Below are 26975 nucleotides of genomic sequence, written 5' to 3' on the forward strand. Positions count from 1 at the left end.
CATGTGCTGGTGCCTTCCCACCAGATCTTGGCTCACAAAGCCATCAGTTCAGTAAAAAAGCTAAGAAGTCAACTAGGGGAGGTTGGAGGGTTGTGAGAATGTCTGCTTGATATCCCCGTATAATGCCTGTTAAGGTAAGTAACTGTGTTTTATCACAGGACAAGCAGGCAGCATATTCTCACATGTGGGACTCCCTAGCTGACAACTAAAGGGTTGTAGGGTACTTGGCATTTACACAGAAAATAAATTTTGTAGAACTGTTTGACCGAACAGACTATCCCATCTGGAAGTTCTGCACTCTTTGAGGACAACAGGATAGAAAATGAATTAAATAAATAAATAAGGTTGCCATTTCTCTAACTTTATGCTCTGTGATCTTCCAGCAGCAGCCCAGCCCAAGCATAGCAAAAAGTGATAGAAACATAGAAACATAGAAGATGACGGCAAAAAAGGGCTACAGCCCATCAAGTCTGCCCACTCTGCTTACCCACCCCTTGTCTATGCCCTAATGACCCAGTTTCCTTATCTTGACTCTCGTAGGGATCCCACATGGGTATCCCATTTATTCTTAAAGTCTGGCACGCTGTCTGCCTCGATCACCTGCACTGGAAGCTTGTTCCAATGATCAACCACTCTCTCTGTGAAGAAATACTTTCTGGTGTCGCCATGAAATTTTCCGCCCCTGAGTTTGAGCGGGTGCCCTCTTGTGGCCGAGGGTCCCTTGAGAAAGAAAATATCACTTCAACACGTCCCGTGAGGTACTTAAATGTTTCGATCATGTCTCCCCTCTCCCTACATTCCTCGAGAGTGTAGAGCTGCAATTTGTTCAGTCTCTCTTCGTACGAGAGACCCTTGAGCCCCATTTGGAGATGTTGCTCTTGGTGACTGGAGCTTCAAGTGTTAGGATCGAATGACGGGAACAGTTAGGTAGAAGTTTTGTGAAGTTCTGTGAGGCTTGATTCGATCCAGGCAGTAAGCCAATGCATATTTACAGTCCAATGCATGGAACGCAGTCTCTCTAGGGTGAGAATGTGGTCTTGGAAAAATGAAAGGTAGAACTATAGACTGGTTCAAATGAAATTTCGTGACAATTTTCGGGAGGAACTTGGGAGTGTGTGCAAAAAACTACCCTATCGTGGTAGAATGTCTTATAAGGAGAATCTGACATAAGCATTTGAAGTTCACTGACTCGGTGTGTAGATAGGATGTAGATTAAGAAAACTACGTTTCAGGTGAGATGTTTGAGAGGGAAAGATGCCAGCGTTTCAAAGGGAGACTTCATCAAAATTGAAAGTATATTAAGATCCCAAGCAACTAGAGGTTTGATACGAAAGGTCTTTCATAAATCTGGAGATCAACAGATGTGCAGATAATGGTTTGTTATCCAGTGATGAAAAGCATTGATAGCACCGAGATGTACTCTTACTGAAGTGATTTTAAGACTAGAGTTGGAGAGGTGTAGGAGATACACAAGGACTGATGTCAATAGGACATGTGTCCAGAAGTAATGATTGTCGGTAACGAAATGAAAAATTGACCTTATTGACTCCACAGAATAAAGGTTCAACAGCAACAAAAGTCTGTGGAGAGTGATGTTCTAGATGTAGACTTTATTAAGAGTTCAATGTCATAATCCACATAAAAACATCTAGGACCCAATCCACTGGGAGTCACTTCAGGATTTGCTCATTAGGACTGATCCATAATCCACGAGCTTCTATTTTAAGACCACAGGGACCTCCTGAGGAAGACATTACTGTCAAAACATGGACCGTGTTGGGTCCAAGATCACAGTGGATTGGGTCCTAGATGTTTTTATATGGATTATGACATTGAACTCAAGTCTACATCTGGACCATCACTCTCCACAGACTCTTTTGTTGTTGTATGATTGTCAGTGACACCAGAGTTAGAAGAATGTCCACCTGAAGTAGTAACACTGCGTGGAAGGTTTTCTGAAAGCTGTTATGATGGGCTATTACTGGTGCAGATAGGGCGAATGTATCTACTCGCTGGGAGAAAGATACCATGCCATGAGAGTTAACGAATAGAGATTGGGATGGAGAAGGGATCCCTTGTTCTGTGCTAGCAAGGTTTGAAATATTTGTAGTGAAATGGGTTCCCATACACTGAGTTGAAGAAAAGGAACCAGGTTGTCTTGGCCACCGAGGAGCTGAGGATCATGGTGGCTGGCTCTTGTTGGAGCTTGATTAGAGTCCTCCCAATTAGAGGAATTGGAGGGAATGCATAGGAAACTTGTTTGTCCAGTCTAGCAGGAAAGCATCTGTTTCTAGTCAATTGGGAGTGTAAATTCTGGAACAGTAAACTGGAAGTTTGTGATTGTTCGGGAAAGCAGAGATCTATCTGTAGAGTTCCCCAATAAGAGAATATCTGATGTAAAGCAGCTGAGCTGAGTGGCCACTCATGAGGTTGAAGGAGCTTGTCTGTCAGAATGTCCCGTTTTCCTGCTAGATAATACAGCTTTGAGAAATGTATTGCGACAGGTCCACATCTGTATTGCTTCTTGACAAAGTGAGTGAGACCCTGTCCCTCCATTTGTTCATGTAGTACGTAGCTACTTAGTTGTCTGTTCAGTTCAGTACTACTTGACTGAGAAGGCGATCTTGGAAGATATGGAGAGCACTGTGGATTGCTCAAAGTTTGAGGAGATTAATGTGGAGAGTATTCCAGCTGGCTTGAGTGTGGAGGCCATCGAGGTGGGATTCCCACCTGAACATGGAAGCATCCATTGTCAATATTTTCAGATAAAGCAAAGTGTGGGCCTCTGGGCATATTTGACAGTGTTAGCCACCACTGAACGTATTGTCAGAATTTTGAGTTAGCTTGCAGCTTCTGGGATAGTCTATTTGTGACCCGAGTCAAAAGTGTCCATTGAGGTTCTCCGAGATGGAGGCGTGTAACTGGAATTACTTGAACGGTTGATGCCATATGACCTAGCAGATGCATCATTTGGCATGTAGTGATGCATTAAAGAGTGGATACTTTTGGCAGACTTGGATCAGAGTCAAGTCTCTGTTGTGGCAGGAATGTACGAGTTTGAGTTGTATCTAGAAGGGCTCCAATAAACTCCAGAGTTGGATGAAGATGGAAGATTGATTGCAAATCCCAGAAGCTTCAGCAGACTGATCATTCAATTGATGGCTAGGTGAGCTATTTGAGGTGAAGAAGCCTTGATCAGTCAGTCATCCAGATAAGGGAATACATGAAAGCTGTATGATCGGAGTTTTGCAGCCACCACAACTAAACATTTTGTGAATACTCTGGGTATTGACACTAGGACAAATGGAAACACCTTGTATTGGAAGAAGTGTGCGCCTACTCAAAAGTGAAGATATTTCCAGTGGGCTGGGAGAATGGGAATACACGTGTAAGCTTCTTGCAGATCCAGATAGAGCTAGTTGTTTTTCTCTAATAGTGGTTAACAGGGTTCCCCGAGAGACTATTGTGAATTAAACCTTTACTAAGCATTTGTTGAGAACACAAGAGTCCAGAATTGGATGGAGACCTCTGGTCTTTATCAATATTAAGGAATACTTGGCAGTAGAACCCTCGGCCCCTCTCCTTTAAAGAACTTGCTAGACTGCATTGAACTGTAGAAGAGTTTAGAATTCTTGGCAAGGAAGGGTAATCTGATGGGAATTGAAAGATGACCTTCTTTTGGAGGATGGCTTGGGTGGTGAAGAGTGTAACATTGTATTACAATTTGAAGGACCCAGTTGTCTGATGTAATGAGGGTACATTGATGGAAATGAGTGAGATGACCCCCAATATTAAGAGTCTGGGGAAGAGGTTGTAAGACACTGGCTAGGCTCTATAGTATAAAGTCAAAAAGACTGTTGGGATTTTTGTTGAGTTTGGGGTTGGGCATTCTGAGGCCTAAGGCATCTTTGAGTAGGAACTCTGGACAAGGTAGATGATGGCAAGTATCTTCGTCTGGGATAATAAGAGTACCTGATTGTAAACCGCTTAATAAATCTTGTCCAAGAGGTATATCAAATCCCATATATAAATATAGATAGATATAGTGCTTGGGATTATAGAAGCGCTTGGAAACTCGACATCTGATAATCTTTTGGGTGGCCTCTTCTATCTTCTCTTCACCCAAAGAGCTCATCACCCAAACAGGGAATATTGGCCAAGCATTCTTGTACATTGGTGTCCAGATCCAACACTCTTAGCCATGCTTGCCTCCTCATGGCAACAGATAATGCCACTGCTCTTGAGGTGACATCAAAAGTGTCAAATACTGATTTGGCCATATACTTTCTTGCTTCCAGGTGGTCATTGGTAATATGTTAGAAATTATTTAGTTGGTCATCTCATATGTACTGTTTATATTGGGTTAGTTTTTAAACTAATGGCTTCATGTATAAAGTCATAAATATTGCAACTCAAAATCCTGCTGGTTAGCATTGAGATTTGAAAGTCTTTGACCAAATTTTCCAATATACTTTCTTCTCTACTTGGAGAGGTGCTAGTGTAGATTCTGGAGTTGCTAGCTTTTATTCAACACAGACTCTACCAAGAACGACTTATTCTGAAGCTGTGGTTTATTAAAACTCGGGCATGATTGAACCCTGGGGCAACAGGAGCCAACAGTGGTGCTTCCCAATTCTTAAGCATGGTATATTTCATCAGGTTGTGAAAAGGGAGCTTTAGACAATCTTTTGGTATCTGTTTATAGTCCAATGCATCAAAGAGTTCTGCCCTGGGTTCAGACTCCAACTCCATGTTGATTGGCAGGGCTTGACCCATCTACTGGATAAATTTTGTAAATGAGAGACTCTCTGGAGGTGATCTCTTGGGAGGTGGTGGAGGTAGGTCTGAAGAGATCCCATAGATTTCTCAGCCAAGAGCAAAGGCCATTCAAAGAAAGAATGATTAGACAAGTCAGAGTCATATTCTTTTATGCCCTGGGGAATGTCAAGACAGGTGATATTGAGGTGGGAATGAGTATTGACTAAGACGTCGAGAAGAATGTCGAGAGGTACTTCTGTATGTTCTATAACATCGATCTAATGTAGAATGAGAAGAACTTCAATGCCTAGATGATGATTCTCTCAATCTTGAGCGACGCCACTGGGGAGCACGAGAACCCTCTCCGGAGGACCGCTTAGATTGCTGATTGGACTGGGCTGGTACCGGTTATGTCACAGGAGGAGCTTGAGTTTGTCTGGGTCTGCAACATAATAGCCAATTCCCTTTGTATGAGTTCTCTTATCTGCTCTTGAAGAAAGGGCACTGGTACTATGGTTGTCATTGCTACAGAATGTACCGTAGGGTATGCAGATGTTGGTGACCTCAATGAGGCATGCCTTTGAGGAGACACCACTTGTAAAGATGGCAAAGTGGCTTTGCGCCAATGCTTAGAATGCATCGATGGGTGTGGTTGTTTGAGATGCCGCCGATGCATACCTGGAAGAAGAAGCATACTTATGCTTCTTAGGCCATTTTACTGAGTGTTCCTGATTGTGGCAGCAACAAGGACACCGAAGTCAACCAAGGAGTTGATGTCGGTGCCAGTTTCGATGCTGAAGATGATTTTTGTGGCTTGACATCAGAGATAAAGTGCTCCCGATGACAATCCAAATAGTTTTTTGAACTAGAGCTGTCTAGTCTTCAGTGATCTTTTTTGAAGTGTGGAGCAGTATTGACAAGAGTCAAGACCCAAGGCACTGAAAACACCAATTATGTGGAAATGGTCCTGTTGTACAAGTGCATTGCTTAAAGCCACTGGAAGGAATTGGCATGGAGGGGAAGACCGCCGATGCAAGATTGAAGGACTCAATGATCCGGGGAGGTCAAGTAAATTTGTTCCCAAAAAAGGCTCGATGCTCCCGGGCTGAATACAGGCTTGGTAGGGTTAGAAGGCCAAAAAATGAAAACTGGGAAAAATGAAAATTTTTACAAAGGGGAAGTAGAAAAAAAGAAAAGTAAAATAATGGCGAAGATAATTACTGGGAAAGCACAAAACTTGAGTTTGACATACTTTTGGACTGACTCCAAAAGAACACAGCTTCTCAGCTCCGTAGAAAACTGAGAGCTGATGGCTTCACGAGCTGTTGAGTGGGAAGGCACTGGCGCACACGCAGTGCGGGCAGTCTCGAGACAGTACACTTTTTGCACTGTTCATATCAGGCTCCGTGAATGATGTCACCTTCACGTGAAAATATGCTGCCTGCTTGTCCTGAGATAAACCAAATATGAAAACATTTCTAAGGATGTCAGTTTTCAGGTCAACATTTCTGAAAGCAAAAACAATCTATAATCTAGCAGCAAGATGCCATGTTTGTTTTTCGCCGCTGCTTACCATCTGGATCAACTTCCCTGGCAATTTTAAGTGCCTCAGATGTTGCCATATCTGTGTTGGCAGCAGTGACAGCCAGAATGATAGAATTTGGGTTGCTGATATATCGAAAGATTAGTTCCCGGATTTGGAGTTCAATGTCTTTGGGCTGATCACCCACAGGTACCTAGAGAAAAGAAAAAAAGCTCAACCAGAGGGAGTGCAATGTTAATTACAAAGCAGTAACATAATTCAAAACACATCAGATAAGCTCGGAAGATCTCTGGAGGTAAATATTACATATGGTGGTACACAGGAGAAATTGTAAATGCACACAGATAACACAGTCAGTCAAGTAGCATTGAACAAAAGAGCAGTAAATGAATTGTAGTGCATATAGGAGGTTATAAATATATATGCTAACATCAAGTACCACAAGACATACTATGGAAAAGCGATTTTGAAAAGAGGCATGACATACAAGATCCTAGAAGCAAGCTATCTGGACTGATTCCTTATGGTCAGACCACCGATTATGCAACTTCCAATTCAGTTGACAAGTAAGACGTTCCCTAATCAAATCCAATGAGGTTAAAAGGAATAAGAAAGTGATAGCTAGTAGGTTTGGTGAACCCAGTGGAATTCTGGTCACAATATGACCTAACTTCTAACTCAGATTTAGATTCCTTTTCTGTAGATTTTTGGAACAATATGAGTACGCAGATACTAAACAAAATGGCCCCCATCAAATTAAGAAAAAAGAGAAACAAAAATTTGGAAGGCTGGTTTGACAACAAGTTAGGAACAATGAAACGGGAGTTACAAAAACTTGAAAGACAATGGCTGAAATCAGGAGACAGTAAAGGGAGAGCGAATTGGACACTAAAGCTAAAAGAATATAAAAACTAATAACAATAAAATGCACTAATTTTTATGCTCAAAAAATTGGATCACCAAACATTAACACCAGAAATCTTTTTGAATTAGACACACAGGCCTTTTCCTGCTCTACCTCAGACTCTCCACCATCAGCAGATGCGCTAGCAGTGTTTTTTAACCATAACATTCTACTACAAATCCTGGATACAATAGGTATCACAGATAAAGTATACACATGGTTTGAAGGATTCCTTAAATCAAGAACCTATAGAGTAAAATCAGACAAACAAAAATCTGAACCTTGGTCAAACCCCTGCGGAGTTCCCCAAGGATCCCCTCTATCCCCGACTCTCTTCAATCTCTATACAGCCTCCCTCAGCTCTCAACTGGACAAACAAGGCATAACCTCCTACAGCTATGCCGATGACATTACCATTCTCATACCCTTCGATCAACCTGAACTCTCCATGACGAACACAATATACCAAACACTAAAATCAATAGCAACCTGGATGAAAGATCACAAACTGAAATTGAACCCAGATAAAACGAAATTCATCCTCCTAGAAAACAACAAAATACCAACCATAACCAACATTGAAATCAACGCAATCAACTACCCCATAAAAACCACCCTAAAACTGCTAGGAATAACTATTGACAGATGTTGCACCATGCAACCGCAAATCAATAAAACAATACAAAAGTCATTCTTAGTCATGAGAAACTTAAGACAAGTTCGGAAATTCTTCGAGAAAACTCAATTCCAGCTCATAGTTCAGTCCTTAATACTAGGCCTACTTGACTACTGTAATATCCTCTATCTCCCATACCCTAAAACCATAACAAAACAACTACAAACTATCCAAAACACAGCACTAAGACTCATCTACTCATTAAAGAAACATGATCACATTACAGAAGCATATCTCCAATCGCACTGGCTTACGATCCCAGCAAGAATACAATTTAAATTCTACTGCCTACTATTTAAGACTTTATATGGAGACAGTCCAAACTACCTGAATAACCACCTCATCCACAACACCGCAACCAGACATAGGAAAACTCACACCCCATTCTCATACCCCCCCAATTAAGGAGGTCAAATGGAAAAAACTATATGATGGCCTCCTGGCCACTCAAGCAGCCAAACTAGACAACCAAATCGCCAATCTACTGACGGCATCCAAGTTTCAAGTTTCTTAATACATTTGATGAATCGCCTATTAAAATTACTAAGCGATGTACAAAATCCAAGTAAAGAATAATAAAGAGAAACTAACATTTTAACAATATAATTACATAAGGTACAAACATGAGTTGGGAGGGAAAAAGTAAAAGTTACAATTTTCAATTTTTGGTAGATAAAAGGAAAAAACAAGGAGGTAAGGGGTAGTTAAACCATAGCACGATTAGAAACCTCTCTAAAAAATGTAAGAAGTTTTAGATATTAAAAGCATCTTTAAACAGGTAGGTTTTTTAAGATTTTTTAAATATTGTGACGTCATTTTCAATTCTAATATATTGAGGCAGAGCGTTCCACCATTGAGGTCCCATCACAGTGAACATATCAGATCTTCTTGTTCCTATAATTTTCAGAGAGGGAACTGAAAGAAGATTTTGACCAGATGAACGAAGAGGACGTTGAGTACTGTGTGGGATTAGAGATCTAGATATAAATTGAGGTTCATTGGATGCTAGTGTTTTGAAAATAAGCAACATTATTTTAAAGATAATCCTATGACCGATTGGAAGCCAATGGGCGTCTATCAGCAATGGTGAGAAGTGGTCATATTTCCTCGCGTTATATATTAATTTGATTGCCGTATTTTGTATTAACTGAAGTCTCCTTTTTTCTTTCTGAGTAATGTTAAGAAGAAGTGCATTGCAATAGTCAAGTTTTGCTATTATTAAGGAATGAATTAATATCTTGATCGAATTTGAACTAAGAAATTTGGCGATCGATCGGATAAGACATAATTTGAAGAAGCAATTTTTGACAGTAAGAGAAATGTGTTCGTGATAAAGCAATTTATCATCAATTATTACTCCAAGGATTTTTACAGAGGAGACTAGGTTGAGTGGAATATTATTAAGGATGAACGAGTTTGTCAGGGTTATGTCTTTTTTCCAGGTAAATAACATTGATTTAGTCTTATTTATATTTAGTGCCAATTTGTTTGAGTTGAGCCAGTTTTGTATTGTTTCCAATTTGTGATTGATGGATGTAATATCGTTATTATTTTCCGGGTCCAAGGGATGAATGAGTTGGATGTCATCGGCATAAGAGAAAGGAATGAAGCTTATGGACTGGCAGATGCTTAATAATGGGGAGAGAAAAATATTAAACAGGAGAGGGGACAGAATGGATCCTTGAGGGATTCCGAAAGAGGAGGAGTAAGTTGTGGACAGTTCATTATTAAACCTGACCGAAGAAGATAGGGGTCCAAGATGGCCGACGGGGCAGCTAGCTGAGCGTCCCGATTAGAACCGAGAGCGAGTACCTGCTTTTTTTTCTTCTTCACGGTGTTTACCTCATCCAGCAATGCCGAAGAGAAGGGGACGAAGTGCCGCTGTAGCCTCGCGGCGCCTTGACCCCGCTAGACTTGGCAACATCGAGGAACTAATTCGCCGGATGCAGGAAGTGTTGGCGGTGGCGTCGGCTTCCCCGTTGGGAGCACTCGTTGGTGAGCAGGATGTGGTCTCCCCGGGCTTGGAAATATCGCTAAGCCCCGACGCCAGAACTCCACCCCCTCTTCCTCAGCATACCAGCTCCCCCCGGACAGCAGAGCCATCTGAGGTTGGTGAGCTCCTGTCCAGTGAGGCTTTGGTCATCGGACAGGGGAGAATGGATGTGGACTCCTGTGTTGTGAGTCCGGTAATGGCTGAGGCACAGAGCAGCAAGAGGGAAAGCAGCTTCCAGGAAAACAGCATGCAGGAGGCAAGGTCAGCTATAGCTAATTTTCCTATACAAAAAGTACAAACTGTTGAAATAGAGAAACCCAGAGAAATAACTCTTGAGGCGATATGGGATCTGGTGGCAGATTTGGCAAAATCTATAAAACCCCAAATTTCCCAAATTGAATCAAAGCTAAATATCCATGAAACAAATATTAAAGGTTTACAAACAGATTTTCAGGACCTTAAAGATTCAAATGCTGCCACTAAACAACTTAGTGAAACGTTAATGAAAGACAATATAAATATGAGAAGAAAATTGGAAGCTTTAGATAATCTTTCTCGTAATAACAATCTCAGGTTGATTAATTTTCCTAAAGTGGCAACAATACCGCCGAGAGAAATGATAAAAAGATATATGGTAGAAATTTTGGATATTTCAGAACAACTGCTTCCACTTTTAACTCAGGCTTATTATCTGCCTATTCGGAAAATTGAAGGACAACATCAACAATATCAAGAACCACAACAACTACCTACAGAGGTCCAACAGAATCTAAATGTTTCACTGATATTAGAACAGTCGGACAAGGAAATTGCGACACCAGCAACTTTACTTCTCACTGTTGCCTTGGCACCGGATAAAAACTGGTTGCTGAGACTTTTCTTCAAAAATAAGTGAAAAGAATTTTTGGGATTTAAAATACAAATATTTCCAGATCTGGCTCGAGATACCCAAAGGCGTCGTCATGAATTTCTAATTTTGAAGCCGGGAGTTATCGCTCTTGGAGCCTCCTTCTTCTTAAGACACCCATGTAAATGTGTGATATTATATCAAAAGCAAAAATATGTTTTCTTTGAGCCTATACAACTGACAACCTTTCTGTCAGCTGCACACCTGAAAGCTGGGATTAATACAACATGAGCGTTCATTATTTGATTAGGTCACTTCCTCAGCTAAGTGTTCCTGTTTTTCTTCTTATTGATATATTGCTAAGATTTGCATAAGGCTCACCGTTTTACATCTTGGATCCATAATAGGAGGACTTGAGGAGGAGATTAAGATTATTTTTCTTTGATTATAACTACTGTCTTGTTTGGAATGTGTTCTTTAATGCCGCTCCTTTCTGTACAAGTGTATACTTGATTGTTTATTTGAAAATTAATAAATAAAAAAAATAATAATAAAAAAAAAAAAACGCCTGACCGAAGAAGTGCGATTAGCAAGATAAGAGGTGAACCAAGAAAGAACTTTCTCGTTTATGCCTATTGCTTCTAACCTGTGTAGAAGTAGATCATGGTCTATAGTGTCGAAGGCAGCGGAAATATCTAAAGAAAAAAGAATAACAGATTTGTGATGGTCTAAAAAATATTGTATATTCGATGTTAGACCTATTAAAGAATACTCTGTATTGTGAAATTTTTGAAAGCCTGTTTGGTTAGGATGCAGTGCGTTAGTATTTTCTATAAAGTCAGAGAGTTGGTTGAATATCAATTTTTCTGTTAATTTAGCTAAGAATGGTATGTTAGCTATCGGGGGGTAATTGGAAAGTTCGTTTATACTAATTTTATGGTTTTTAAGAATGGGAGTAATGATTGCGGTCTTCCATAGGGATGGGACAGTAGCAGTGAGTAGACTCTTCTGAATAAGAGAATGAATAAAAGGTCTAAAATGAGAAAAGTGTTTTTTTAGGTAAAGAGGTGGGATGATTTCAGAGCGGGAACTTTTTACGTTAACTTGTTGAAAAAGAGATTCTATGTCTTTAATTGAAGGAATTTTAAAATTGGAACATCTTGCTGTTGGTATGAATTTTGTTTGATCGAGACTTGTATTATTTGTTGTGTTTGAGATTAGAGAATGACACGGGGAAAAAATATGTCCCCGTCACCGCCCCGTCACCGGCCCACCATCTTCTGCACCGCCCCGTCACCGCCGTTCCCTTCACCGCCCCGTCACCGTCACCGCCATCCCATTCACCGCCCCGTCACCGCCACTGCCATCCCATTCACCGCCCCGTCACCGTTCCCGCTGCATCCATATAAGCCTTAGTACTGTAATATTTAGCTTATTCCTTTCTTATAAATCAAAGTTCCTGCTGCTGAACTAGAGAAAGAGATGTTCAGCTGACAGGGCTTTGTTTATAAATTTTTATCAACACAACTAAAGCAAAAAATAAATAGAATTTTTTTTCTACCTTTGTTGTCTGGTTTCTGCTTTCCACTTCTTCTCATTCAATTCCTTCCATCCACTGTGTGTCTTCTCTCTGCGTCTTCCATTTGCTGTTACTGTGCCTCTCCCTTCACTCCCCCCCCCCCCCAATTGGTCTAGCACCCATCTTCTTCCCTCCGCTCCCCCATAGTCTGGCATCTGTCTTCTTCCCATTCTGTCTTCCACATTTCCCTTCAGGGTCTGTTCCTCTCCACCCTCCTTCGATGTCTGTCCTATTCCTTTCCACCACCACCCTTCCCTCCCTCCTTTACCATCTGTTCCTTTCTACCACCCTTCAGCTCCTCTCGCGTGGCCTATCTATCTACCTTTCTCCCTCTTATTTTCATGGCACGTTACAATGTAATTTGTGTAAGCCACTGCAGCCTGCGAGCTCGGTCCCTGTCCCATCCCCACAAACCATCTCGCTTCTGTGCTCCTATTTTCCCCATTTCTAATATCTCCCCTATGTATCTGCCATTGCCCCCCCCCCTGTGTCCATATACCATCCCCATGGCATGTCCCCTTTATGTCTCTGTCCCTATGCCCCATGCACATAATTTCCCCTCTTTCTGTTACCTTCCTGTGTCCAGATTTCCACCTTCCTGTGTCCAGATTTCCCCTATCTTCCTCTTCCATACCAATGTGTCTCTTCTTTTCAACCCCATCTAGCTTTTTTCCCTCTTTCTACCCCCCCCCCCCCCCTGCTTCTAGCATCTGGCTCACCTGCCTGTCCTTCCCTGCTGTGGATTTTTCTTCCGTTTTCATCCCCTTGGCCCAGAATCCTTTTCCCTTTCACTCCCTCCTTCCAATTTGAGCCGGGAACACTAGCGATCGCACGGTCCCCACAGCCACTACCTGCCTGCCCAATCGATCCTAGTGTTTAGCCAGCTCTCTCCCTTCTCCTCACCTTAGTTTATAGGTTTTCTTTTTCAGCGACCCGCACGCGCGGCTGCTCAGTGTTCAATCTTCTGCTCTGCTGCAACTTCCTGTTTCCGGTTGCGTCAGAGCAGAAGATTGAACACTGAGCAGCCGCGCGTGCGCGGCTCTCTGATAGCGTGCGGGTCGCCGAAAAAGAAAATCTACAAACTAAGGTGAGGAGAAGGGAGAGAGCTGGCTAAACACTAGAATCGATTGGGCAGGCGGGTGTGAGCTGCGGGGACCGCGCGATCCTTCATGCCTCACTGCGGGGACAAGACCATTCACTGCCCCGCGGGCGGTGAATGGCCTTGTTCCCGTCGCCGCAGCGACTGCTAGTTTTCTTCCCCGTTTTCGGCGGGTGACCCGCGGCTAAAATGCGGTGGCCGCGGGTAAACTGCCACCGTGTCATTCTCTATTTGAGATAAAAGAATTACGAATATTATTGATCTTTTGAGTAAAAGCATCAGCTAATTCTTGAGCTTTTAATGTGGATTTTTGAATGGTATTATTTATTTTGTTTTTTGGATCTATTGATTTTAAAATGTTGTACAATGTAGAAGAATTTTTAGCTTTATCAATTTTAGAAAAGAAATAAAGACCATACTCTTCAAGAAAACTCTGAAAAAAGAAATACCGCAAGTCTCAAAGTCCACCTCTCACTAAAGCCAACTACCCCAAACAAATAACCTTACCCATTTCTTACTCTTTTTGAAAATGACCAATTTTTTTTTTTTTTTTGTAAGTTCTTGTTGTAATACATCTTGGATAATTCTTTTGTAATCCGCCTTGAACTGCAAGGTAATGGCGGAATAGAAATCCCTAATGTAATGTAATGTAATGTAAAATCATTAATTTGAGATCCAAACTGCCGGTCCCCACATCCAACCATCTGATCTACCCAGTGGCATAATACAAAGACGAACCTAGGGTAGACATGTTCTGGAATAACTTTACTATTCCTACTTGGCAGCAATTCTGCAAATCTTATATGAAATACGCTGATTCTTACTGCAGATTAGACTGTTGCTCACCAAATATCATGAAAGTTGCTCCTGTCACCTTCAAAGCCAAGTTATATAACTGGCTTTCATCTCTATTATTGACCGGTACATTTCCCGAGGATTTAGGTCAGATTCTAATCACACTGATTATAAAAAATCCCAAGGAATCCAACAAGCTGACAATTAATTACAGACCTATTGTGAGCATTCCCTTATTTGTAAAACTGATGGAAGGTCTGGTTAATCAGAATTTAGTAATGTATTTGGATAACTTCAGCATACTACAAGAGAATCAATCAGGCTTTCGTTCAGGTTTTAGTACTGAAACAGTCATTGCTTCATTGCTAGATTTCCTTCATAGTTTACTTAGTCAAGGTACAAGTGCACTAGTCCTGCAACTAGATTTAAGTAGTGCCTTCGACTTAGTCGATCACGACATTCTAATAGACTGTTTGGAGTCAATCGGACTTTCTGGTAAAGTGTTAAATTGGTTTCAGGGGTTTTTGAGTAAACGATCTTACCAAGCCTACAGTGATAAACATTCCTGCAGCTGGACAAACTCTTGTGGAGTTCTATAGGGTTCCCCTCTATCCCCTACTCTGTTTAACATTTACCTTGCCCTATTGGGAATCTATTGCAAAGCTTAAAAGTCAAATTCTACATCTATGGAAACAACATCACCATAGTTCTTCCCCTTACACACTTGACTTCTGAGACAAAGAATCATCTAGCATTTATCCTAAAGCAAATGATTTATCCTAAAGCAAATGGATGACAGAATTCAAATTGAAACTCAACGCAGATAAAACCAAATTTTTCCTGGCGAGCCCAAACGATAAAATCAAAGATTCAACAATTCACTTGAATGGACATGACTTCCCTATTGACGAGTCCATAAAAATTCTGGGAGTGACCCTTGACCGATACCTTACTTTAGATGCTCACATGGACTTATTGGCGAGAAAATGCTTCTTGACATTATGGAAACTAAGAACCATCAGAAAATACTTTGATGCAGCATCATTCCGTCTACTGGTACAATCTTCTATTCTAAGTATACTTGACTATTGCAATATCATCTATCTGAGAACTTTCAAGGAAACCCTTCAAAGACTCCAAGTTATCCAAAATTCAGAAGTATGACTGATTTTCGGTTTTAAAAAATGGGAACATATAACTCCCTATTATCAAAAACTTCACAGGCTGCCCCTGGAAGCAAGAGTTCTGTTTAAATTTTCTTGTCTCTGTTTCAAATCAATCTTTGGTTTGGCCTCTTTTTACCTGGCTTCCCAATTTAATTTGACATAGAATCCACATGTTTATCCATCCAACAATAAAGGCCTGCCGTTATAAAAGATTCCTGGACAGAACTCTAGCCTTCTAGGCAGGTAAACTGAATGATTGGCTGGGTCACATTATTATGCACTCCTCATCCTATTTTAGTTTTAGAAAATTAGTAAAAATGAATCTTTTTAACTGATTTGTTACCCAATGATTTATAGTTCATTAGCTCTCCTATTCTGTATACATGTATCCGATGATTTAACACTGCGACTACCTCGCTGACTTAATAACATTGTGACTACTTCGCTGATTGTCAAGCTCTTCTTAATGTAAACCACCTTGAACTACCATGGCTTTGGCGGTATATAAGAATAAAATTACTATTATTATTATGTGTTCAGTTAAAAGGACAGTCAATGGAGAAAACCAGAGACCGAAACATCTGTATAAAGAAAATCTATGCCGAAAAGAGAGACCAAAGTATTGAAAAGTTGCAAAAATGTAGAAAGAAAGCACAGAGGATAAAAAAGAGCGTACCTGAGACTGATTAGAAAAAAAACGCTGTAAATGGAAGTATTTAATGGATATTCATACGTGAAAACTAGGCATAAATTAAAGTCCTCTGAAATGAGACCAATAAATTATTTACATGGGTGAAAACACTGCAGTACTCAGAGCTGAAACTATCAGCTTATTTACACCAAACTGAAAACAAAAAGTGTGTCAACGTGATACCTCTATTATTAAAAAAATGAATATCTCAGCGTCATGTTCATTGCATTTGTAGATGTGACAAAAAAACCAGCCTAGGCAACTTTAAATAAACTCAGTAAAGGAACGCTGATGTATAGAAATAAACAAGATAAAGTAAAAATGCAAAATTAAAATTAAAAATTAAGAATAAAAAAGAAGAGGAAGAAGAATACAGGCAAAAATATCTGGAAAGGTTAAGAGAGGCTGGTCATGTAGTCAGGAAAGCAAAGATGCAAATGAAAGAAAAAATAGCTGAAATGGTATTTTTATATATATTAGTAATAGGAAGAAGTGCAAAAGTGGCATTGTGAGACGTACACCTGTTTTTATTTCACAAGGTTTCAATGCTTTACAGTCTACTCATATATATTTGCCTCTTTTTTTGGTGCTTTATATATTCTTATGCTATTTTACATAGCCGACACAAGCACTTCTGAAGGGGTATAGCTGGGTATAGCTGGGGCAGATTTGAGGTTTGCACATGTATTTTATAAAATACATATTCATTAAAAAAATAGCACATGCTTTCACACATTCAAAGTAGATGTAAATTTGTGCATGAAGATTTGTGCCCTATTGGGGCGATTTTGAATACCAAGAGACAGAGATCAAGTCTGGGTACAAGTCATAATGCTGCAGTAAATCACCTCAGAGACAGGAATCTTTAATGTGCGAAAGGAAAAAGCAAGTGATGCCAAGGGTGATGGGACAATCGCGCGCCAGACACCAGTGCGCCGACAATCGAGCGCTGACAATTTGGCGCAAGACACAAGCACACCGTGGGAAAACTTAGTTTTAAAGAGCTCCGATAGGGGGTGTGGGGGGAACCCCCCCCATTTTATTGCATACTGTTTGCGCTGCCGTTGGGAGGAGGGGCGAGGGGAGTGCAACTCCCCCCCACATTATAGAGAAAACAGAACTTTTCCCGAAAAAAAAAAAAAATCTGAAAAAGTTCCGTTTTCTTTATAATGGAGGGTTCCAACCCCCCCCCCCCCCCCCCGCCTAACAGCAGTGCGAACACTATGCAATAAAGTGGGGGGGTTCCTCACTCACACCCTGCTTTGGAGCTCTTTAAAACTAAATTTTCCCGCAGCACGCTGGTGTCTTGCACTGAATTGTCTGCCCTCCATTGTCGGCGCGCGACTGACTATGAACCGATGCCAAGGCTGGTTGTGCCACTAGAAGGCAGGTTATGCCAGAGGAAGCAATGTTGACAACAACAAAGGCTGGCAATTTCAGCTCAAGGCAGCGAGATCTTGGTGCCATGATGGTAGCTGGCAATGTGGTGGTATGGTAGTGGGGTCAATGCATTGGCCACATTCTGCTTTGCAGACAATGTGGGGCCATGGGTATGTGGCAGTACGTTGAGATATTTTGACTTTTTCCAAAACACAGGTGACATTACATTTGCTCATTCTACAGATTTTTTATTCTAAGCACTAAATTTTACTAGCATTATATTTTTTAAAAGACAGAATTTTTAACTAATCATGGAAACTGAGAAATGTTCTCAGTCACCTAAAAGAACTGAAAATATAAAATTTAGGAGTTTATTGTACAGGTCTAGCCTCTGAAATGGAAATCTTTCTTCACAAATTAAAGGCTGTATTTGTAATCAGAAGTGAAAATCTAAACAAGTATGGTTGTTCCTCAAATATTACCCTAAAAGCAGGAGTGGAGGATGCTCTTCCTTACCTTTGTCATTCCTGGCAAATCCACAAGTGTGAGGTTCACAACATTAGGTGAGTAAATCTTGAGGTGAATAGGTTCTGGACTTATCCCCTAGAAAACACCAAACAAGGAGCCATGAATACAAGACAACAGACTGACCATCCTCCCTAGATAGCCTCTGGGGACCCAGTGGCTACCCAAAATCTAGCAATCTTCTACTGTATATATCAGACAGCTTCCTAAATTGAAAGGTTAGGTACTTACCTCGATAATCTTCTTTCTAGTAGACATACACACCATTCCTGAACCTTTAGGTGATCAACCCCTTCCTGCTAGAACTCTTATAAGAAACTTCATTTGCATATCTGTCCATCAACTCCTCAGTGTGCATCAAAGCAGATAGTTAGTCCTGTAGAGGAAACAGAAGTAGGGGTAAGGGGGCTCTCCTCAAAAACATGTTTGTTCTGCTCATATCATGAAAACATATTAACAACCTGCACTAAGAATGTAGGAGCATTACATAGGAACTGTCTAATTACTTAAACACAGTAGCCAATGTCTTCATTCTTCTCAAAGCTAGACCGAAAATGCAAGACCATTGAATTTCAGGTCTCCTGGAGGAAGGAAGCAGGCGAATTCACCAGCGACAGGGTGGGCTTCAGGAATGGAGTGTATATGTACTAGAAAGAAGATTATTGAGGTAAGTACTTAAATTTTTCATTCTAGTACGACAGAATCTTCAGGACATAACAGAGCAGTCCCCAAAGAGTAGGGTGGGACAGATGATTCTGCCAACAGAATCGAGAATCCAAATGCAGGATCCTGTTTGACTGCCACATCTATTCTGTAAAACTTTGTGAACACATACAGAGAAGACCAAGTGGCAGCTCTACAGGATGCAATGCTTCACATGGAATGTGCCTTCGCAGAAACAGGTGGATATTGTCCACAGTCGATAGAGACAGACAAAATGGCCATTCAGATCCACCTAGAATTGATGGCTTTCGACGCCAGCCAACCCCATATAGGCTGATCCCGCCAGCACAAACAGATGCTCTGACAACCTAAATTCATTTGTGACTTCCAGCAAGAGTCTGCACACATCCAATAATTTCAACATCATGTCTTGTTTCCTCAAGATGGAGGGTGTGAAGGCGGGCAAATGGACCTCTTGGTTGATGTGGAAGATAAGACACCACTTTCAGTACGAAAGAGGGAACTATGCACAAGGTCATTGCTGTATCTGTAATCCAGAGGAAAGGATTTCTGCAGAATGCTACTATTAATTATTTCTATAGCGCTACCAGACACACACAGCGCAGTACAGAGTCACAAAAAAGAAGACAGTCCCTGCTCAAAAGAGTTTACAATCTAAACAGACAAGACAAACAGGATGTCATGGATACAGTTAAGGGAACAGTTAAACAGCTGGATGGTTTGGTGGACAGATGAGTAGGGTTATGGATTGAAGGTTATATCAAAAAGATGGGGTTTTCAAGTCTGCTGAAGTTCCGACACTCCGAAGTCTCCTGAAGTTCTGACCATCTCATGAAGAAATTCACCACCAAAAACACCGTCTTAATGGTAAGGTCTATCAAGGAAACACCGTCTTAACGGTAAGGTCTATCAAGGAAGCTTGTTCCAGAGGTTCATAGGGCATGCTCGCTAGAGCCAGGAGAACCAGATTAAGATTCATTGTTGGAAAAGACAGAGGGCAAAGCCGGAGTGCTCTGTTCAAAAATATGGTGATATCAGGATGCACAGCAAGGGTGCTCCTGTTGACTTTGGGCCCAAAACAGGAAAGCCCAACTATCTAAACTTTCAGGAAGCCAACCACTAGGCCCTTTTCTAGTCCTTCTTGGAGAAAGGCGAGTATCACCAGGATTGTGGCCGAGCCTGGGTCTGCATTCTTTTGAGTGCACCAAACTTGGAAACACTTCCATGCCTTTGTGTAATCCTGTACAGGCAACTTTTTCTTACAGCCCAGAATAGTGGAAACCACTGCATCCGAATAGCCTTTACAAGTAAGTACTGCACATTCAAAAGCCATGCCATAAGACCAAAGCGCTCTGGATCCTGAAGGGCAATGGGGCCCTGCATGAGAAGCTGAGGATGACAGGGAAGTCTGAGACTTTGACCCTGTTGTAGATGTACTATATCTGCATATACGGGCACATGGGTCAATCTGGCGCTACCAGAATTACCCTTCTCTGGTGCATTATGATCCTGCAGAGAATTTGGTCTATCATGGGCCACAGAGGGAAAGAATAAAGACAACCTGCGTTTGGCCAAGGCTGAACCAGGGTATCCAGACCTTTGCTTCCAGGCTCTCGTCTGCAACTGAGAAATCAATCCGCTTTCATGTTGGTGGCCAAAGACATCAGGTTGAAGGTCAGATGCCCCCACCGATTCACTATGCAGGAGATGGCTTCCTGGGAAAGTCCTGGGATACAAAGTGCTGCAGCTGAGAAAATCCGCTTGCACATTGTCCACTCAAACATGTGCTGTGGAGTATGCTTGCAGATGGGGCCTCTGCCCAGTAACACAACATTTGAGCTTCCAGGTGCAGAGGGGAACTCCTGGTGCCCCTAGGTGATTTACATAGGACACTGGCATAGCGTTGTCCGAGAAGACAAACTGCCTTGTTCTGCAGTACACTCCTGAATTCCTGAAGCACCAGCCAGATGGCCCAGAGCTCCTTTGGAAAAAGGACTAACGGCCTTGAATTGGATGCCCCTCACAATGCACACCACAGCCACAGAGACTGGCATCCATCATCAGAAGCACTGATGATGAAATGTGGAGGGGAACTTCTCTGGACAGAGAAGATGTAACCACCAGACCAGGCTGTGACCTGCCTCCACCGTCCAAGGAAGCTGCTGGTGCAAAGAATCCCATTATGGGCACCATTGGGAAAGGAGAACCTTCTGGAGCAGGCATAAGTGTGCCCTCACCCAAGGAACCACATTCATGGTTGCAACATGAACCCCAGAACCTGTAAGTACTGCCAGGCCATCAGGAGTGCTCTGAAACTCCTGTAACTGAAGCATAAGCTTTTCCTTATGGGCTTCCGGGAGGAATACTATGTTTGCTCCCATCATGAACTGGACCCCCAGATTCTGTGTTGGCTCTAGGTGGCTCTTCCAGAAGTTGACCACCCAGCCAAGATCTTGCAACACTAGGAGTGCATGGCGAACCACTAGTCTGGCCTCGGCTTTAGACCAGACCCTGACCAGCCAATCGTCCAAGTACAGAAGGACTTGTTTGCCCATCCTGTGTAGGTAAACTACTACCACCATCACCTTGGTCAATGTCCTTGGTGCCATAGCCAGCCCAAAGGGCAAAGCTGTGAACTACAAATGCTTGGATTTTTCTGTTGTATAGAATTTTTTGAACCCCTGTTCGTTTGCAAAAGTTAGACAGTTCAAAATCTAATAGATGCTGGCACTGTAATCTTGATATAGGGACACTAGATCACTTGCTATTCTATTGTCCGTTGATACTTAATTTTTGGAAGTCTATTTGGGACAAAATCAACATGATATTGGAAGCTTCGATTCCACTGTCTTATGCAGGGGTGTCAAAGTCCCTCCTCGAGGGCCGCAATCCAGTTGGATTTTCAGGATTTCCTCAATGAATATACACTGAAAGCAGTGCATGCAAATAGATCTCATGCATATTCATTGGGGAAATCCTGAAAACCCGACTGGATTGCGGCCCTCGAGGACAGACTTCGACACCTGTGGTCTTATGACATAGGTTTTAATAAAGTCCCAAATAACACTAAGAGTCCAGTTACTGCAAGCAAGAACAGACTTTGTTATAATTTTTGATAACAAAAAATTGGAAAAACTGGGACAGACTGAATTTCAACTCTTGGTGGGAAACTGTCAATTTTATAGATACGAGAGAATGAATTCGGACCAACTGGGGCATTATAAAAAATGGGGTCCATTAACGGAATTTGTAAAAATTGATTGAACAAATAAGCCTTTGATTCCTAATTGATTTTCACACACATCCAGGGAGGGTGGGAGGGGGAAAATGTACTTTATATTATTATTTGTTTGGATGTAATTGCTGATTATTGTATTAATTGATTATATATTCTGTGCACTTTTGTATGTCATTTGGAAAAAAAAAATCATCTATATACTGAAGTAAAGTAACTCCCTGCAGGCACCTTGAATTTCTCTAAGATCTGTTCAAGTACTTGTCCAAATAAATTGGGGGACTCTGAAACCCTAGGGTAACAGTCCATCAATATTGTTGTTTCCGCCCTGTATGTAGACTCAAAGGCAAACATATCCTGGCTACCAGGATCTAATAGACACGCTCAAAAAGCACAGTTACTTACCGTAACAGGTATTATCCAGGGACAGCAGGAAGCTATTCTCACATATGGGTGACGTCATCAGCGGAGCCCGGATGCGGAAGCTCGCAAGCAGACTTGATTGAAGAAAACTAGAAGTTTCGAGTCGACTGCACCGGGCATGTGCGAGTGCCTTCCCGCCCAGCGTAGGGCGCGTCTCATCAGTTCAGATAGCTAGCAGAGAAGCCAACCAGGGGAGGTGGGTGGGTTGTGAGAATAGCTGCCTGCTGTCCCTGGATAACACCTGTTATGGTAAGTAACTGTGCTTTATCCCAGGACAAGCAGGCAGGCTATTCTCACATATGGGTAAACCTCCAAGCTAACCAGAATGGGATGGTGGGAGTGTTGGCAATTTAGGAGAATAAGTTTTGTAATATTGTTTGGCCAAACTGTCCATCCCGTCTGGAGAAAGTATCCAGACAATAGTAAGAAGTGAAAGTATGAACCGAAGACCAAGTAGCAACCTTGCAAATTTCCTCAATAGGAGTAGATCTGAGGAAACCTACTGAAGCTGCCATTGCTCTAACTTTATGGGCTGTGACTCTGCTATGTAGGGGTAATACAGCCTGGGCATGGCAGAATGAGATATAAGCAGCCATCCAGTTGGAGATGGTACGCTTAGAGATAGGATGTCCCACCTTATTTGGATCGAAGGAGACAAAAAGTTGAGGAGCAGTTCTGTGTGGTTTGGTGCGTTCCAAATAGAAGGCCAAAGCACGTTTACAGTCCAGAGTATGAAGAACTATTTCTCCAGGATGAGAATGAGGCTTTGGAAAGAACACTGGAAGATAAATGGATTGGTTGAGATGAAATTCCGATACCACTTTAGGGAGGAATTTAGGATGAGTTTGAAGGACCACTTTGTCATGATGAAACACCGTGAAAGGTGGATCAGCAACTAAAGCTTGCAACTCAGAAGTGAGGGCAATGAGAAACACCACTTTCCAAGTGAGATACTTCAGATGAGCCTTGTCAATTGGTTCAAATTGAGGCTTCATCAGTTGAGCAAGGACAACATTGAGGTCCCAAACCACAGGAGGCGGTTTGAGAGGAGGTTTGACATTGAAATCATGAATCTGGAAACCACCGGATGAGCAGAGAGGGGTTTCCCTTCAGTAGGCTGATGGAAAGCCGCAATTGCACTGAGATGGACTCAGATCTATGTAGACTTGAGGCCAGAAGTGGATAAGTGCAAAAGGTAATCCAAAACAGAAGATAAGGAGGAATGTTGAGGCTCCTTATCATGAGAAAAACACCACATAGAAAATCTAGTCCATTTTTGGTGATAGCATTGTCTAGTGGTAGGCTTTCTAGAAGCCTCTAAAATGTCTTATAGATTGAGAAAATTAAAGTGGTGTCATGTTGAGAGGTACCAAGCTGTCAGGTGTAGAGACTACAGGTTGGGAGGAAGGAGAGATCCTTCACTCTGTGTAAGCAGAGATGGAAAAACTGGTAGAAGGTATGGCTCCCTGCTGCTGAGTTGAAGTAGAAGGGAGTACCAAGGTTGTCTCAGCCACCAAGGAGCAATCAGGATCATGGTGGCAAGATCGTTCTTCAACTTGACTAGAGTCTTGAGAATGAGAGGGAATGCATATAGAAAGAGATTCGTCCATTCCAGAAGAAAGGCATCTGCCTCGAGGCGATGAGGAGAGTATATCCTGGAGTAGAACTGAGGCAGTTTGTAGTTGTGGGGAGCTGCAAAGAGGTCTATCTGAGGCATTCCCCACTGTGAAAAAATGTGATGAAGAGGTGAGGAATGGAGGGCCCATTCATGAGGTTGCAGAAGACGACTCAAGTTCTCCGCCAAGCAATTTTTTGCCCTTTGGAAGAAGACACCTTTGAGGAAGGTGTTGTGGCGGATTGCCCAGTCCCAAACCTTCAGAGCTTCTTGACAAAGGGAGGCAGATCCCGTCCCTCCCTGTTTGTTGACATAATACATGGCGACTTGGTTGTCCGTCCGAATGAGGACTACTTGGTCGTGAAGAAGATGTTGAAAAGCGTTGAGAGCCTTGAAAATCGCTCTGAGTTCCAACAGATTTATGCGACATTGATGATCCGTACTGGTCCAGTGGCCTTGTGTACGGAGACCATCGAGATGAGCGCCCCAAGCGTAGGTCGAAGAATCTGTCGTGAGGACCTTTTGAGGGGGCGTTTGAAAAAGCAAGCCTCTGGAGAGATTGGAAGAGAGCATCCACCAACGGAGAGACTGCTTAAAAGAATGAATAACTGTGATGTGTTGAAAAAGCGGGTCGCAAACTTGCGTCCATTGAGAAGCCAGAGTCCACTGAGGAATTCTGAGGTGAAGTCTGGCAAAAGGAGTCACGTGTGCTGTGGAGGCCATGTGACCTAGTAGTACCATCATGTGTGTCGCTGAGATGGAAGAGCGGGAAGACACTGCACGACAGAGTTGAAGTAGAGCTTCCAGACGTTGTTGTGGAAAGAATGCTCTGAGTTGGATAGTATCCAGAACAGCTCCGATGAATTGTAGATTCTGTGAGGGCTGAAGTTGTGATTTGGGAAAGTTGATTTTGAATCTCAAACTTTGTAGGAACCACATAGTCCGTTGGGTTGCTACAATAACCCCCTGAGATGTTGAATCTTTGATGAGCCAGTTGTCAAGGTAGGGAAATACCTGAAGACCATGGTTCCATAGAGCTGCTGCTACCACTACCAGGCACTTGGTGAACACCCTGGGAGATGAAGCCAGGCCGAAGGGCAGCACTCTGTATTGAAAATGCAGATTCTCCACCCGAAATCTGAGGTATTGACTGGAGGCCGGATGAATGGGAATATGAGTGTAGGCCTCCTTGAGATCCAGAGAGCATAACCAGTCATTCTGCTCGAGAAGGGGATAAAGGGATGCCAGGGATAACATGCAAAATTTTTCTTTGACCAAAAATTGGTTGAGAGCCCTGAGATCCAGAATGGGCCGCAGATCGCCCATCTTCTTCGGAACAAGGAAGTAACGGGCGTAAAGCCCCTTGTTCTGCTGTTCCAAAGGAACTGGTTCGATGGCATAGAGACGAAGCAAAGCTTGAGCTTCCTGAAGAAGGGCGGTCTGGGATGGAATGGAAGGATACTCTCTTGGAGGAAGGTCTGAAGGAACTTGAGTGAAATGAAGAGAATATCCTTCCTTGATGATGGTCAGCACCCAGAGGTCTAATGTAATTGTTGTCCATCAGTGGTAAAAATGATGGAGACGACCTCCTATAGGGGGAAAAGAAGTCAGACTCAGAACGGTGGAGGTTATGCTCTGTTTTAAACAGTCAAAAAGGCTGAGTAGCCTTAGGTGCAGCAGAAGGTTGAGATTTTTGTTGTTTCTGAGGCTGCTGTTTCTTAGGAGGAGGGCGATTGTAAGGAGCTGTCCTTGGAGCAAAACGCCTCTGATATATAGGAGGAGGACGTGTAGTTTTGGCAGGAGCTGGCTTTGGCTTAAGTCTGACAATAGAAGCAAAGGATTTTTCATGTTCAGACAATTTCTTGGTGGTTGCCTTGATAGATTCATCAAAGAGTCATTGCCTGCACAAGGAATATTGGCCAAGCCGTCCTGAAGATTAGGGTCCATGTCAATGGCAAGGCGACACATGGCTACAGAGCAAGCAGCTGCCTGGGCAGACAACTCTAAGGCTTCATAAGACGACTGAAGGAGATGCAATCTGAGTTGTGATAAAGAAGTAATGACTTCTTGAAATTCAAAGTGTTTTTGAGTATCCAAATAACTCAGAAATTTAGGTAAAACAGTTATGAGGAACTCAAAATAAGTAATAAAATGAAAATTATAATTGAGGACTCTAGAGGACATCATAGAATTTTGATAAATGCAACGTCTGAATTTGTCCATAGTTTTCCCTTCCCTTCCAGGAGGAACGTTGACATAAACCTTGGAAGAATGGGACCTCTTTAAGGAGGACTCCACAAGCACGGATTGATAAGATAAACTTGAGTTGTCAAACCCTTTGCGATGTACAGTTATATACCTAGAGTCCAATTTGCCTGGAACAGCTGGTATGGTATAAGGGGTCTCCAGGCATCTGGCAAAAGTCTGAGACAAAAGCTTGTGAAGAGGAAGCTTAAGTGACTCTGCCGGAGGTTGAGGTAGATGCATGACTACGAGGTACTCCTTAGAGTATTTGGAACCAGCATCTAATTGAAGATTCAAGTCAACAGCCATCTGACGAAGAAAAGATGAGAAAGATAGCTCATCTGCCAATTCTTTGCCTCGAGAAGGACTCGAGGAAATCGAAGCAGCCTGGGTCGAAGATGAAGCTTCGGCAGGAAAAAAGGCATCAAAAGAATATGGAGACTTGGACGAAGCAATCAAAACCGCTGTATCCTCTAGGTGTGGAAGTGGGGATCTCGATCGAGAAGTCGGCGGTCTAGTCAAAGCAGGAGTAGATCGAGGCTTAGTGGAAGAGGGACATTCTTTAGAAGAACTATGCCTCAATGAAGGCCTCGATCGTCGGTGAGAACGGTGCTTGGAAGCAGATCTCAAAGATCGAGGAGACTTCGCCTCAGAGACAGAAGCAGCACCAAAGAATGGATAGGACTGGAGGCTGTAGATCGAAGCTCCAGAGGCTTGATGGAGGAAGCTCGATGCACTCCCAAAGACTCTGCTCCTTGTATATAGGATTCCTGCCGAGGCACTTGCAAAGATTCTGCTCCTTGCTTCATGTGCTTAGA

General features: G+C 42.3%; 1 protein-coding gene across 1 annotated transcript in view; it reads right to left on the bottom strand.

Annotated features, from left to right (window-relative positions):
• DNM1L (dynamin 1 like) overlaps positions 1-26975 on the bottom strand; it is a 245696-nt gene that overhangs the window by 119764 nt on the left and 98957 nt on the right. Inside the window, exons 5-6 of the mRNA XM_033953060.1 lie at positions 17948-18034; positions 6332-6494 (exon numbers count right to left, since the gene is read on the bottom strand). Coding sequence (XP_033808951.1) covers positions 6332-6494; positions 17948-18034 — 250 coding nt within the window. The remainder of the gene's footprint in view (positions 1-6331; positions 6495-17947; positions 18035-26975) is intronic.

The sequence above is a fragment of the Geotrypetes seraphini genome, chromosome 7 (genome assembly GCF_902459505.1).
Source record: "Geotrypetes seraphini chromosome 7, aGeoSer1.1, whole genome shotgun sequence".
NCBI classification, from domain to species: domain Eukaryota; kingdom Metazoa; phylum Chordata; class Amphibia; order Gymnophiona; family Dermophiidae; genus Geotrypetes; species Geotrypetes seraphini.